Source organism: Eutrigla gurnardus, assembly GCF_963514095.1.
Source record: "Eutrigla gurnardus genome assembly, chromosome: 21".
Classification (NCBI taxonomy): Eukaryota; Metazoa; Chordata; class Actinopteri; order Perciformes; family Triglidae; genus Eutrigla; species Eutrigla gurnardus.
The window spans coordinates 2,009,045-2,024,251 of record NC_139932.1 but is presented as its reverse complement, the minus strand read 5'-3'; the positions used below and the strand labels follow the sequence as shown (position 1 = coordinate 2,024,251).

Here is a 15,207-nt window from a genome sequence, read left to right as displayed (position 1 = left end):
TTCATGATTTGACTAGACTGACTGCAGGATTATTTGTGTTTGTTGGAATCACTTGGAGAGGAGGGGGGGGTCCGACCCCCATGTAGTCTCCAACCAGGTTTCCTCCATCACAGCTGAAATCACCACTAGTGCTGCTTTGTACATGTTGAAGTCCCAGATCCACCAGGAAACCAAACACCTGTCTGGGTTCATGACATCATCCAGAGGTGCTCGGTGGATTTCACCAAGCTGAGTTCACTGGACTTAGTAAAGACCCACGTGGGCTGGTTAACCACAGCTGGAGGAACCCAGATCTGTGATTTAATATCAATAACCAGATGAAAATGATGCTGAAATAAGTCCATCATGATGGTGATCAGTAAAAAGTGCTGAGCTTTGTTAGGTCTGTCTGCAAGACCACAAGATAACTACTTTTAAAATGCTTGTTTTCTGAATGGAGTCTGGTTGATGGGTGCTATGCTAACATTGTAGCTGCTCCATCAACACTCCAAATAAGGTCATCTAGACATAAATACAGCAGTGACCTTGTTGTTTGGTGTGAACTCCAAAATAAGTGAGATTCTAATAGTTAATGAGCAGCTCATTAACACACAAATAGGCATATTAGACATTTGAAATAAAATACATAGAGAATTAAAACTGCGAGCAGTGATAACGGGCCCTCGCATGGCACGTAACTCGGTTAGTGCTACGGCCGCCTGACGTGTCGGACCGCCTGGCCTGGCCACCGCCACGGGGCGGGTCGTCCCCGGCCACCGCCACGTCGCCAGTCGTCCCCGGTCGTTCCCGGCCACCGCCACGGCGCGGGTCGTCCCCGGCCACCGCCACGGCTGGCGTCTGCCGTCCCCGGCCACCGCCACGGCGCAGGTCGTCCCCGGCCACCGCCACGGCGCGCGTCGTCCCCGGCCATGGCCACGCAGCCGGTCATCCCTTGCCTGAATCGTCGCGTCGATCACCGTATCAGACGATTGAAGTTGTCCTGCTAGACTGGGGTGCAAAGTTCCACGACACTGGGACCTTATACGGGTGTAAAAACATGACATTTTATGTCGCCACTAGGTGGCGCTCTGATTGTGAGTCAATATTGCAGTGCAGACGTGTTCAGGGTGGGACTCTCATCAAATGTGAGAAGTTTGAACATGATCGGACAATGTACATTGAAGTTATAACAGTTTAGAGTGTTGTGAAGCATGAAATCCGTCCGTGTTCGTGGGGTCGTGCTTGTCACGCCCTTTGACTTATGTAAGACCTTTTAATGATTTTTAATCATTGAGGCCTCTAGAACAGGCTCATAAAGTTTGGTAGGAATCGGATCAGCAGTCTAGGAGGAGTTCGTTAAAATATACTGCATGAAAGAGGCGAAAAATCGCTTAAAATTGCGCATTAAATGCAAAATGGCTGACTTCCTCTTGGGTTTAGGGCATGGGTCCAAGAGGCTTTTTTGTACATCTCTACATGTTCAATGTACATACAAAGTTTCATACAGGTACGTCAAAGTTAAAGGTGTTCAATATCCGAAAAGGAGCCGTAAAAGTGTAAAAACATGATATTTCCAGGTACCATCAGGTGGCGCTCTAACCTCAAGTCAATATTACAGTGCATACAGGTGTAGGGTGAGACTCTTATCAAACATGTCAAGTTTTGAGCAGATTGGACATTGTATCCTGAAGTTACAACAACTTCCTTTACACTGGCCAAAACGCAAGCCCTGGCCACGCCCCTTGACTTTTGGAAGACCTTTCGATGATTTTGCATCATTGAGGCCTCTAGAACAGTCTCAGTGACTTTGGCAGTAAATGGATGAACGCTGTAAGAGGAGTTCGTTAAAATCCAATCCCTACAATTGGTAAAATGGGAAAAATGGCCTAAAATGGCTGATTAATTGTAGCGCCCCGAGTGGTCAATCTTAATAAAACTTTAAGCATATGTTCCAGGGACAGATGTCAACACATCCTGCAAGTTTCGAGCAGATTGGACAGTGTATGCTGAAGTTACAATGACTTCCTTTACACTGGCAAAACGCAACGCCCTGGCCACACCCTTTGACTTATGTAAGACCTTTTGATAAATTTTCATCAGTGAAGACTTGAGTACATGGTGACCAAGTTTGAGGTAAATCTGATAATGCTGCTTGGAAGAGTGTGCTGAAGTATAAAACGTAACACTTTCTATTGCCAGTAGGTGGCGCTCTAAATATGAGTCAATATTGCAGTGCAGATGTGTTAAGGGTGGTACTCTTGACAAATAAGTTTTGATCATATCAGACAATGTATATTGAAGTTATAACAGTTTAGATTTTTGTGGTCAAAGCATGAAATTCGTCCATGTTCAGGACGCCGTCCTGGCCACGCCCTTTGACTTTTGCAAGACCTTTCAATGATTTTGCATCGTTGAGGCCTCTAGAACAGTCTCAGCAAGTTTGGCAGGAATCGGATTAACGCTGTAGGAGGAGTTCGTTAAAATACAAAGCCTACAATTGGCTAAAATGGCCTTAAATGGCCCAAAATGGCTGATTTACTGTAGCGCCCCCGAGTGGTCAATTTTAATAAAACTTTCAGGATATGTTCCAGGGACATATCTCAACATATCCTGCAAGTTTCGTCACAATTGGGTTAAATATTGTGGAGTTATGTGTATTGATTTCTAGAGCCCCGCCCCTCTAATGTTCATTGGGTTATAACTTCTGAACGCAACGACATTTTACAAAGCTTTTGATGGTACTTGCCCAACTTGGTCTAATGATGATGCACAGCAAATTTGGTGAGAATTGGATCTACGGTTAAGGAGAAGTGAGCAAAAACGTGTTTTTCACAAAATTCAAAATGGCGGACAATTTCGGTAGGCGGACTTTAGTAGTCTCTATGGCAGTTTTGTAGAGGACACTTGTCTGCACATGTGTACCAAATTTTGTGTCAATTGGAGTTACGGTGTGCGTTGTGTGGACGAAACGTCGCTAGGTGGCGCTAGAGAGCAACTTTTTTTACAAGACCTCTAACATGTTGCAATTTTCGCCGGTCCCCATAAGCTCAGACATTTTTTTCAACTTCTGAATATGATAAGGCCTCCAAAATGGCAACAGAAGTTGCGGAAGAAGAAAAATTAAAACTGCGAGCAGTGATAACGGGCCCTCGCATGGCACGTAACTCGGTTAGTGCTACGACCGCCTGACGTGTCGGACCGCCTGGCCTGGCCACCGCCACGGGGCGGGTCGTCCCCAGCCACCGCCACGTTGCCAGTCGTCCACGGTCGTCCCCGGCCACCGCCACAACGCGGGTCGTCCCCGGCCACCGCCACGGCTGGCGCCTGTCGTCCCCGGCCACCGCCACGGCGCGTTTCGTCCCCGGCCACCGCCACGGCGTGGGTCGTCCCCAGCCACCGCCACGGCGCTGGTCGTCGCCTGAATCGTTGCATCCATCACTGTGTCAGATGAGTGAAGTCGTCACGTTCGACTGGGGCGCAAAGTTCCACGACACTGGGACCTTATACAGTGTAAAAACATGACATTTCATGTCGCCAATAGGTGGCGCTCTGATTGTGAGTCAATATTGCAGTGCAGACGTGTTCAGGGTGGGACTCTCATCAAACGTGAGAAGTTTGAAAAAGATCGGACAATGGACACTGAAGTTATAACAGTTTACATTTTTGTGGTCGAAGCATGAAATTCGTCAATGTTCAGGACACCGTCCTGGCCATGCCATTTGACCTATGTAAGACCTTTTGATGACTTTTTCATCGTGGAGGACTCTAGAACAGGCTCGCAAAGTTTGGTAGGAATCGGATCAATGCTTTAGGAGCAGGTCGTTGAAATACACTGCATGAAAAAGGCGAAAAATTCGGTTAAATTTGACATAAAATGCAAAATAGCTGACTTCCTGTACATTTTTCGGGCATGGGTCCCTGGGTTTTTTTTGTACATCTCTACATGTTCTATGTACCTACAAAGTTTCATGCATGTACGTCAAAGTTAAAGGTGTTCAATCTCTTAAAAGGAGCGGTAAAAGTGTAAAAACATGATATTTCCAGGTACCATCAGGTGGCGCTCTGACCTCAGGTCAATATTGCAGTGCAGATACGTTCAGGGTGGGACTCTTATCAAACTTGAGAAGTTTGAACCAGATCAGACAATGGACACTGAAGTTATAACAGTTTAGAGTTTTGTGAAGCATGACATTCGTCCGCACTCGTGGCGCCGTCCTGGCCACGCCCTTTGACTTATGTAAGACCTTTTGATGATTTTTAATCATTGCGGCATCTAGAACAGTCTAACAAAGTTTGGTAGGAATCAGATCAACGGTCTAGGAGGAGTTCGTTGAAATACTGCATACAAAAGGCGAAAGATCGGTTAAAATTTCACATTAAATTCAAAATGGCTGGCTTCCTGTACATTTTAGGCTATGGGTCCAAGAGGCTTTTTTGTACATCTCTACATGTTTTACGTACCTACAAAGTTTCATGCGGGTACGTCAAAGCTAAAGGTGATCTTTCTCTTCAGAGGAGCGGTAAAAGTGTAAAAAAATGATAGTTCCAGGTACCATCAGGTGGCGCTCTGAACTCATGTCAATATTGCAGTGCACACGTGTTCAGGGTGGGACTCTCATCAAACGTGAGAAGTTTGAACCAGATTGGATGATGGACACTGAAGTTATAACAGTTTAGAGTATTGTGGCGAAGCATGAAATTCGTCCATGTTCATGGCGCTGCCCTGGCCACGCCCTTTGACTTTTGTAAGACCTTTCGATGATTTTGCATCGTTGAGGCCTGTAGAACAGTCTCTGTCAGTTTGGCAGCAATCGGATGAACGCTGTAAGAGGAGTTCGTCAAAATACAATCCCTACAATAGGTAAAATGGGAAAAATGGCCTAAAATGGCTGATTAACTGTAGCGCCCCCGAGTGGTCAATCTTGATAAAACTTTCAGGATATGTTCCAGGGAGAGATTTCAACACATCCTGCAAGTTTCGAGCAGATTGGACATTGTATGCTGAAGTTACAATGACTTCCTTTACACTGGCAAAACGCAACGCCCTGGCCACGCCCTTTGACTAATGTAAGACCTTTTGATAGCTTTTCATCATTGAAGACTTGAGTACATGGTGACCAAGTTTGAGGTGAATCTGATAATGCTGCTAGGAAGAGTGCGCTGAAGTACAAAACTTAACACTTTCTATTGCCAGTAGGTGGCGCTCTGAATATGAGTCAATATTGCAGTGCAGATGTGTTCAGGGTGGTACTCTTGACAAATATGTGAAGTTTTGATCATATCAGACAATGAACATTGAAGTTATAACAGTTTAGATTTTTGTGGTCAAAGCATGAAATTCGTCCATGTTCATGGCGCTGCCCTGGCCACGCCCTTTGACTTTTGTAAGACCTTTCGATGATTTTGCATCGTTGAGGCCTCTAGAACAGTCTCAGCAAGTTTGGCATGAATCGGATCAACGGTGTAGGAGGAGTTCGTTAAAATACAAACCCTACAATAAGCTAAAATGGCCTAAATTTGCTGATATACTGTCCCCCGAGTGGTCAATTTTAATAAAACTTTCAGGATATGTTCCAGGGAGATATTTCAACATATCCTGCAAGTTTCGTGATGATTGGGTTAGAGATTATGGAGTTATGTTTATTGATTTCTAGAGCCCCGCCCCTCCGATGTTCATTGGCTTATAACTTCTAAACGCAACGATATTTTTCAAAGGTTTTGATGTCACTTAATCACCTTGGTCTAATGATGATCCACAGCAATTTTGGTGAGAATCGGTTTTACGGTTTAGGAAGAATGAGCAAAAACGTGTTTTTCACAAAATTCAAAATGGCGGAAAATTTCGGTAGGCGGACTTTGGTGCCATAATGTAATTTTTTGTAGAGCACACGGATCTGCATGTCTGTGCAAAATTTCTAGTCAATTGGAGTTACGGTGTGAGCTGGCCATCCTTCTTTGCGTTAGGTGGCGCTAGCGAGCCAGTTTTTTGTGGCCAACTATGAAACCTTTAAAATATCAAAATTTACACCGTTTTCTATTAGCAGGCCAATTTTTTTCAACTTCTGAATATGTTTAGGCCCCCAAATAGGCCTCTGGAAAATAAAATAATAAAAAACAATACAGTTTCAATAGGGCTTCGCTGCCCGACGTTGTCGGCGCTCGGGCCCTAATAAATCCACATGTGTTGTGTCCTCATGGAAACTACACACAGCTGTCTCTGCTGAACTCCCTGTCTGTAATCCCACAGCAGATAATCTGTTGTAATCTGGGGCATGTGGAAGGAAAGGCAAGTTTAATTGTAAAGCACCATTCAGATACAGGGCAATTCAAATACTGTAATACTTTACAGAGGCAGGAAATACATTCACAGCTAAGACATTACCATTTCAAATAAGTATATTATTCAAATAAAAACCCTAAAAGTGAAATTTAAGAACAAGCAGGAGAAATAGATACATTAATAAGAACGCTGCAGTAAACAATCATGTTTTCAGCCTGATTTAAATGAGCTGATGGTTTCTGTGTTCAGGGAGGTTGTTCCACAGGTAGGGCATAGACACTTAATGGTCCTTATCCTGAGTAAACCTGTCCCATGTGACCTGAGGGGTCTGCATGCTTCATAACCAACAAGTAACCCTTCAGATGTATTTAGGCCCGAGACCAGTCAGTGTCTTGTAGACCAAAACAAGTTGATCTCCAGGATTCAGCCTGATTCAGAGCTGGGCTGATCTCCAGTGGGATGCTGCCCATTCAAGTCAATTCAGTTAAAAAACAACATTTATTTCCCTGCAATTCCTGAGTCAGGCATGGAAAAAATGTAAATGGTGGCTAGTCGGTGTGGAAGTTAGTCTGGAGGCAGAATAGAGAGGCTAAGTCCCGCCCCTGCCTTTGGACCACCAAGGGACCTTATTCTGGAATATTTATCCAATAGTTCCTGGCGATAAGACAAATCATTGTTTGATCCCATTTGAATTGTGACATGAATTACATGATTATGTTTGTCAATTTATCAGATCACTTTCCACACTTTTCCAGTCTTATAATTCAACAGTTATACGACAAAATAAGATATTTATAAGAACAAGCAGAAAAGGACGGTCATTCGTCATTCAGTCATTCAAGGTTTAATTTCACTAACTTCACTAGACTCACATTATGCTGAAGTCCTTCCTTGTCTCAGCTGAAGGCTTGTGTGTGTGTGTGTGTGTGTGTGTGTGTGTGTGTGTGTGTGTGTGTGTGTGTGTGTGTGTGTGTGTGTGTTTCAGCCGTGTGAAAGCCAGACGGTGGTGATCCTGGACCTGAACACGGAGCCTCAGCATGTGGAGCTTGTAAACCTTCAGCTCTTTGAGAATGAAGAAAGCCGAGATCCAGATCTGACCAGCTCACCCACCAACACCACCACTGAGAACAGGTGTGTTTGTGTTCAGGTATCCAGGTAACGGTTGTGTATTCATGCCAAACCATCGCAGCACAGTCAATTCAAGTCAATTAAATTGTATGAGCGTCATATCACAACAGAAGTTATCTCAGGACAGTTTAGCGGTGACTCAGGACTCGGTGTATCAACCGGTCCCATGAACCACGACTCAGTACTCTCTTGTGGGCCGAGACTGCTATAACTCAGACCGTAAAATAAGCCGGTCCCATCCGCCATTGCAAGGTTTTAATGCAGTCAATGAAGGTGAATATGACTTTGTAAAACATAAATCAACTTTATATGTTCAGCACATTTAAGACAACAGTTGTACCAAAGGGACTTGTCAGCTGATGAAGGTAAGAACTGGATTGTTGGTGGGCAGGTGAGATGAATCGCCGGTTTTATTCCACATCCCAGGTTTCAGTGCACAGAGTAGTTTGTGTGAACCGCAGACTGAATCAAACGACCTCCAAACCGGGAGATCAGTCTGAGAATAACTGCTGTAGGCTGACCTGTTCTTTAAACTACGACCAACCGGACCGCCGGTTCACGACAGAGAGTCGGGTATCTCATCTCTACCAGAGACCGTCTATGGAACTAACAACGGCCGTATTCATGTCTAGATGACCTCATTTGGAGTGTATAATTTTACCCATCAATCCAGACTCCATTCAGAAAACCAGCGTTTTAAAAGTAGTTATCTTGTGGTCTTACAGACAGACCTAACAAAGCATGACTTCACACTTTTGATCACCATCATTATGGAGTTATTTCAGCATCAATTTCATCTGGTTATTGATATTAAATCACAGATAAATAGCTTATTTTGGGTTCCTCCAGCTGTGGTAAACCAGCTGACACCAGATCCAGAGAAGCCCCGCCTCCTCTCTGGTGTGTCTAAGCCTATAAAAACATTTGACATGTTTATGAAAAAATAACTGCATACAAACTAACCAAAATGATAAATTATAGGATGTATTGTTGCAATAAGACCACAGCAGCCCCCCACACATCCCTGCTGACTGTGACCCACTCTGCTCCTGATGATTACAGCTTCCAGACTACTGAGCCTGAGACTCCGAGTCCAGAGTCGAGGGAGGAGGAGCCAGACGTGATGCAGCAAACCGGCAGAGAGCTGGAGAGGAGATCGGAATCGACCAACCAGCTCACAGATGACAAGAAGTCCAACAATAACAACAACAACATGTTGGCTTGTAAGTGAAGACTCTTAAACATGACCTTCAAAACCCAGAGCACATGTAATGTAGTACCTTCTGCTGCTGGAACCGGCTCACCAACTTCCTTTTCATTTCTCTTTAGCATTTGAAGACTGTCTGCCCAATAATATTAAAAATATTAAGATTTAGATTTAGGTCGACGGCGATCATGGCATCTGCAATATTTCTGGGATGATGACATGAAGATGAGTTATTATTCTCTGATATTTTTTTTATTATCTGGAATTCAACATCAAGATGTGTGATGTCATGGTAGCAAGCTGTCAATCACAGCCACGTCCTCAAGCAGGGCACACCTGAGCAGGTCACGCACACTCCCATTCAGAGTCAGAGTCCACCACACAGAGAAGAGGTCTGCATGTGTATGTGGATCCATGTTGTTGGATCCTTACTGTGAGGACAACATTGCTAATTGTAAGCGTCTGCTGCTGTAAAAGCAGCCATATAATCAGAGAAGGTGCCAGATGATCCATATTCTTTGACATTTTAGCGCTCACATGTGACAGCACTACTGTCTGGCTCCGCCCACAAAATATAAATAATCTATTGATTTTATTTTTTGGCTGTTTAATATCAGATTGACTAACAAGATCTCACTGTTACCAGCAATATCAACTACTGGATGCAAATCTGCCATAAGTCATGTCCCATAACACCAACACTTCCCCTCCCCCAACGTCAACAACACAAACTGGGACTCACAGACAATGACAGCTGTACACAGTGTACATCTCCTCTCATGCTACGTGTAAACTTTCTCCACTTCATACATCTGTATGTCGGCTCGGCTCGGCTTTCTGAATCACATGTGGTCTCTAGTGTCTTTCATCTGGTTCCTATCATCTTGCATCTGTTTTATTTTCTTGCATCAACAAATTAAATTAATAGTTGAATTTGACTGGAGAGTCTCTGACTCACGCTCCTCTTCTCTTGTCCTCGCTGCAGCGCAGACCTTCACCTTGGTGAGCAGTGACACGTGAGCGACGGCGGCCCCACATCCACGCTGGCGTCCCACAGAGCCCAGATGTAGCCCGCCTGCACAGAGCATGCTCACCGGCTTCATGCGTTTACAATAGGACTCTTTTTGATACTACTGTTACACGGCGACGAGGAGACTGAGAGGACGAGTGGCCCACCGCCATCACTTCCAGACAGAGAGGACGATGCATCTATACTGATGTGCCCTGGATCAACACCAATCGTATGGAGTCATATTTGTCTCAAAACAGTTCTGCATGAAAACAAGATTGTGAAATGGTGAAGTCCTAGAAGAAGTTATATGTGTTTTACCTGAAATATACCTGAGCAACCCAAGACACGTCTCCAGCTGTGCATCAACAGGCAGCCATACAAGGAGGACATCAAGTGTCAACTGATTCCTCAAACTGCTCGACTATGCTAGTCATGAATATAGGTAATACTTTGGTGCTGCCACCTTTATGTTTCTTGTGTGTTTTACAGCTTTTATCCCTGTTTATCCTGCAGAGTTTTAAATCTGAATCAAGGGCAGTTTTCCTGTTTAGCAGCTCCACATTCACACTGTGTGGTTCCCAAGACAACCACAGTCTGCTCTGCTGGCCACGATGGAGCATGTCTGTGTATTAGAAGCAGCATATTAGCAGAAGAGTCGCTTGACAGGATGCATTCAGGCACAGTGTCGGTCATCCCAGTGCAACAGGTGTGTGCATAAAACTGGAGAAAAACCTTTGGTTCAGTGTTGAGCAGGTTGCTTTCAGATCAGATCTTCATCATCAAAAAAATGAAACAAATAGATACAAATTCCATGACTTTTGGTGATTTTTGTGCAAAGTAGCCAACTGAAAACCGAGGTTAGCGCGTTGTTGATTTCATTCATTTTAATTTGGGCCTTTAACCAGTAAAGCTGAATAACACGTAATCCTGATCTGCTGGTTGTCATATAACCACAAACCTTCGTAAAGGTGTGACTTTTTCTTTTTTTTTTGTCTTGCTGTTAATTGGCCACGATTTTATTGCTATAAATATATCAAATCAAACCATTTCACAGTCTTGATGGATGTATGACTTGTTTTGGGGGTAATATAGCTGCATAACCGTAAACACACACACACACAAACATAGAACTTACTAAGTATTAAAGTCATCGTAACATAATAATTGTTAGATTATTGTAGTGGGGATGGGGTGTTGTTGGAGGGGAGTACACAGCTGCATATAGAAGCACATGCAGTTCTTTACTTGAAGCCCAAAAGTGACCACCGATGCTCTTGGATTTCACTCTTCTTTGTGTTCATTTGAGAGGATGCTCCCTTATCACTCTATTTTGTACCTACAACATTTAAGATTGTCCTTCAATGGAGATACACATATAAATATATAAAAAGTATATATATAAAAAAAGTATATATATATCAAGGTGCCACTTGATGCTGATTCTTTTGGACAGAACTGAGTATTTTGCAGAAGTTGTCATTATTTATGTCTGAGTGTCCTGAAGTCTGTGGACGACACAGTGTATGTGAATGTTTTGGATTTCCAGCCTGCTTTTCAGTTGCGTCTCTTTTCGGTTTCCGTGACTTAGAGGACACACACAAGCAGAGGACACAACCCAGATTAGTATTTTGCGTTAGAATCTGTCCTAGATGGTGCAGAATTGGAGAATAGCACATGTACGAAGCAATAAGTCGGACTTTGGAGCTCCAGGACATAAAAGAAGTTTGAAATAGGTGTATAAACTGTAAAATAATAATGATAATAATAATAACAATAATAAAATAGGATAGCATAATTTATGTACAAACTGAAAAGAAGACATGCGAATATTATTATTTACTATAAGAGGTATTGATATTAGGGTCAATATGCAAAAAGTTCATAGCCCATCTGTTTTATATCATGTGAAATAATAAATGTTCTTAAAATATGCTTATTGCTGTTTTGTTTTTTTGTCATGTGCAACTCAAATAACATTTTGCTATCCAGGTCGAGTTCTCTGATCTTTCTTTTATGTCCATATATCTGACATCCCAACCTCTTTCTGAGGGATTCTTCTTTCTCAGTATGATTGTAAAAAGGTGAAAGTATCCAGTACTTTACAAGCGAAAAAGAGACAACTACATGATTAAGAAAATTCCATCATACATAGTACAAAAGATATTTATTTATTTATTGAGCAGCTATCCAACATTGAAAGTGTTATTTGTAAAAGGTATGTGAACCTCTAAGATTATCATTTCATTTAAAGGGCTCAGAGCTTTCGGTCAATGGGATGACAATTTTTCCTATCAATGGCTGCTCATCACCACACAGGTATGTGTAAGTGCTCAATGGTCACCAGAGTCCTGTACCAACAGCACCAAGGTATCTTTAGGTTATCTGGTTTAACTAACGCTTACAACTGTGATCGCTCAATGGTATATGACTATGACGTGCTTATCAACTCAGTGAATGCTAATGCAAATGTACATTTTATAACAAGAATAGTGTGTTTGACAGGATAGCAAGCTAAATGGCCTCATTTATATAGCGCTTTTATCCAAAGCACTTTACAGTAATGACTGACATTCACCCATTCATACACACATTCACACACCGACAGCGGAGTCAACCACGCAGGGCGACAGCCAGCTCGTCAGGAGCAATTAGGGTGAGGTGTCTTGCTCAGGGACACCAGGCACTCAGCTAGAAGGAGCTGGGGATCGAACCAACAATCGTGCGGTTACCAGCCAACCCGCTCTACCTCCTGAGCTAAACCCCCCTATAGCTGCCATCCAAAGTCTGCCAAAGGTCACATGGACACAAAAGAAGGCCACTGGACTAACGTTCTGTGGACGGATGAGTGCAAAATATAACTTTTTTGTAATGTTTGAGAAAAATCCAAACACTGCAGAAGAACTTCACGTCTGTTGTGAAGCACAACGTTGGCAGCATCATGGTCTGGGGATCCCTGGGACTCCCTGGGGCTTCCTTGGATTCAAGGCCGCTAGTTTTGAAGACGTATTGCCTTATTTCTGTCTAACTTAATTTATAGGTTTGTCATTCAGAGCTATGGGTGAAATGGGGGCATGTTGTTCCATGTTGCGCCAGCAGGTGGCAGCAGTGGCAGTGTCATGTTCACTAAGTGAGTGCGGTAGGCAAGTTCATAATCCAGATCAATGGAGAATGAAAAACACATCGTCCCGTCTCACTTATTTGTGTACTTTTCCTACTGTTACAGGATTATCATAATCTGCTTACTGGTGCCAAGCTGCTACCCGTTACAGTTTCATGGGAGGCTTGCCCGGGATCTCTTCCACCGACAGGGCCTAAGCTGATCCGGTGATATCGACACCGTGGACCAATAGTGACCCAACCTGTCAGTGACGCCCAGTGGGGTGGTTGGTGTGATACCATCGGCCCTGATGAAGAGAAACAGCTTTACCAATTGCTACATCTGATGAAGAGACTATCTTGGTGCCAACTGTGATGAATGAAGAGTAAGAACTGTGTTTTGCAGTAACCACTCATAACTCACTCTCTCTGCAGATGAACTGTTCCAGATTGCTGATTCCCAGGATCAAATGCCAGAAATGGAAAAACTTAGCTCGAGTCAAGCCTCGAGTCTCCCGCCTTGACTACTGCAACTCTCTCCTGGCTGGACTCCCGGCCTCGGCGACTAAACCATTGCAGCGTATCCAGGACGGTGCAGCACCCCTTGTCTTCAATCTACCCAAATTCTCCCATGTGACCCCCCTCCTCCGTGACCTCCACTGGCTCCCTGTTGCAGCACGCATCCAATTCAAGACGATGACACTGGCCTTCAGGGCCATCAATGGAACGGCACCCATCTACCTTCAAACACTGGTCAAACCTCATGCCCCGAAGCGAGCACTTCGCTCCTCTACTTCAGCTGGCCGGCTGGTACCACCATCGCTGAAATCAAACAAATGTCGCTCAGCAAAGTCCAGACTCTTCTCTGTTCTGGCGCCTCAGTGGTGGAACGAACTCCCGACCAATGTCAGGACAGCAGAGTCCCTGCCATCTTCCGAAAAAGGCTCAAGACTCACCTGTTCAGACTTAACCTCAACTCTGTATAGCATGACCCACTAACAACACCCCCCCCCCCCCCCCCCCCCCCCCCAAAAAATATAATTTCTATGTTCTTACCTATAGCAATTTTGATCATAGCGCTGTTGTTCTTGTTGTTCCGGGTCCCGGCACTCCCAATCTGACACATGCCATACTGCTAAGTATACAAACTAGCGTGTTAACATTCAACTGTGAGAAAATGTGAGACAGAGAACAAGAGACAGAGACAACCAAACCAGATATCCCAAGCAATGACATTACTGATGATGAAGAAGAGTCTATGCAGTAAATGGTGACATCATCATATTTGATGGCTGGGTTGCTCTTATTGTCAATTTCAGAGGGAATGAAAACCCTGATTTGTCAATCACTGTGCCTTTTCTCGTTAGCAGTCTTCCTCCAGAGAGACCACTGCTCGATTTTAACGTGCTGGAAGAGATTATACAGGAACAACGTGAAAAGCTGATTACAACAATCACCAGTCTGCTCTGTAATGCCATGGTGATACCATCAGAAAAGGCAGAGCTCCTTGTACACTTCATCCAGACCAGCAGACCCTCTGTGCAGTGGAGGCCCCTACGAACAGGCAGACAAGACACTGTCATTCCAGTAGGTCAGGTGACCTGGGTGAAGTGCCAAGTGGATTTGTCTGAAGCAGTCTTCCTGATTGAACTTGATGACAACAATGTACAGCTAGCAGAACTGGATGTTGGCGAAGGTCTGCTGGATGTACAAAATCCAAGAAAACTAGCTGTATCTGATGGAAACAACACTCACAAACACCATCACCCTACCAAGAAATACAGTCCTTGGTAGCATCCATAGTGTCGAAAAACACTAGACCCACCTAACATGCCCAAACCAACAGTGACAGTAAACAGTGCTGTCTCAACCCCTGCCAGCCCCAGTCCATCTCCATGCCAGCCTAGTGTTCAACTTAGTCATCTTGAGGAATGAGGGAAAAAATGAAGTGGTTAACAACATGCTTGATTGATTAAATGCCTGTGCAGAGAACAAATTCATCAGTCCCAAAGCCATTGTTTAAAGAGGTGAAAGAGTACATACAAGAACTGTTGATGAGAGGCTGGATAGTTAAGTCCAAGTCCCGTATTCTGCTCTGGTTGTCTGTCAGAAAGAAAGATGGCAGCCTGTGGCTATGCATCCATTATCGCCTCCTGAATAAAAAGACTGTCCCTGATCTACACCTGCTGCCCAGGATGCCGGACCTGACATATACCCTTGGTGGCAATGCCTGGTTTAGCATCCTGGACCAAGGCAAAGCCTATCATCAGGGCTTCATTGCTGAGGATTCACGCCAGTTCACCACCTTCATTACTCCATGGAGTCTCTATGAATGGGTCTGTGTCCAACTTGGACTCTCAAATGCCCCTGCAGCTTTCCAGTGGAGCTTGGAGGAAATGCCAGTGCCCCTCAGAGATGACATCCCATATCTGGATGATGTGCTCTTCTATGTAAAAACATTTGAAGAACATGTCAACGCACTCCGCAAAGTTTTCCAGGCCCTCC

At 44.1% G+C, this 15,207-nt stretch overlaps 1 protein-coding gene across 8 annotated transcripts in view; it reads left to right on the top strand.

Moving 5' to 3' along the window:
* LOC311031904 (pleckstrin homology domain-containing family A member 5-like) overlaps positions 1 to 11,538 on the top strand; it is a 178,729-nt gene extending 167,191 nt beyond the window's left edge. For all 8 annotated transcript variants that reach the window (XM_084038470.1, XM_084038469.1, XM_084038468.1 and 5 more), the window contains 3 exons: positions 7,245 to 7,390; positions 8,450 to 8,610; positions 9,580 to 11,538. In XM_084038470.1, coding sequence (XP_083894596.1) covers positions 7,245 to 7,390; positions 8,450 to 8,610; positions 9,580 to 9,614 — 342 coding nt within the window. In that variant the 3' untranslated portion in view covers positions 9,615 to 11,538. The remainder of the gene's footprint in view (positions 1 to 7,244; positions 7,391 to 8,449; positions 8,611 to 9,579) is intronic.
* Positions 11,539 to 15,207: the final 3,669 nt, after the last annotated feature.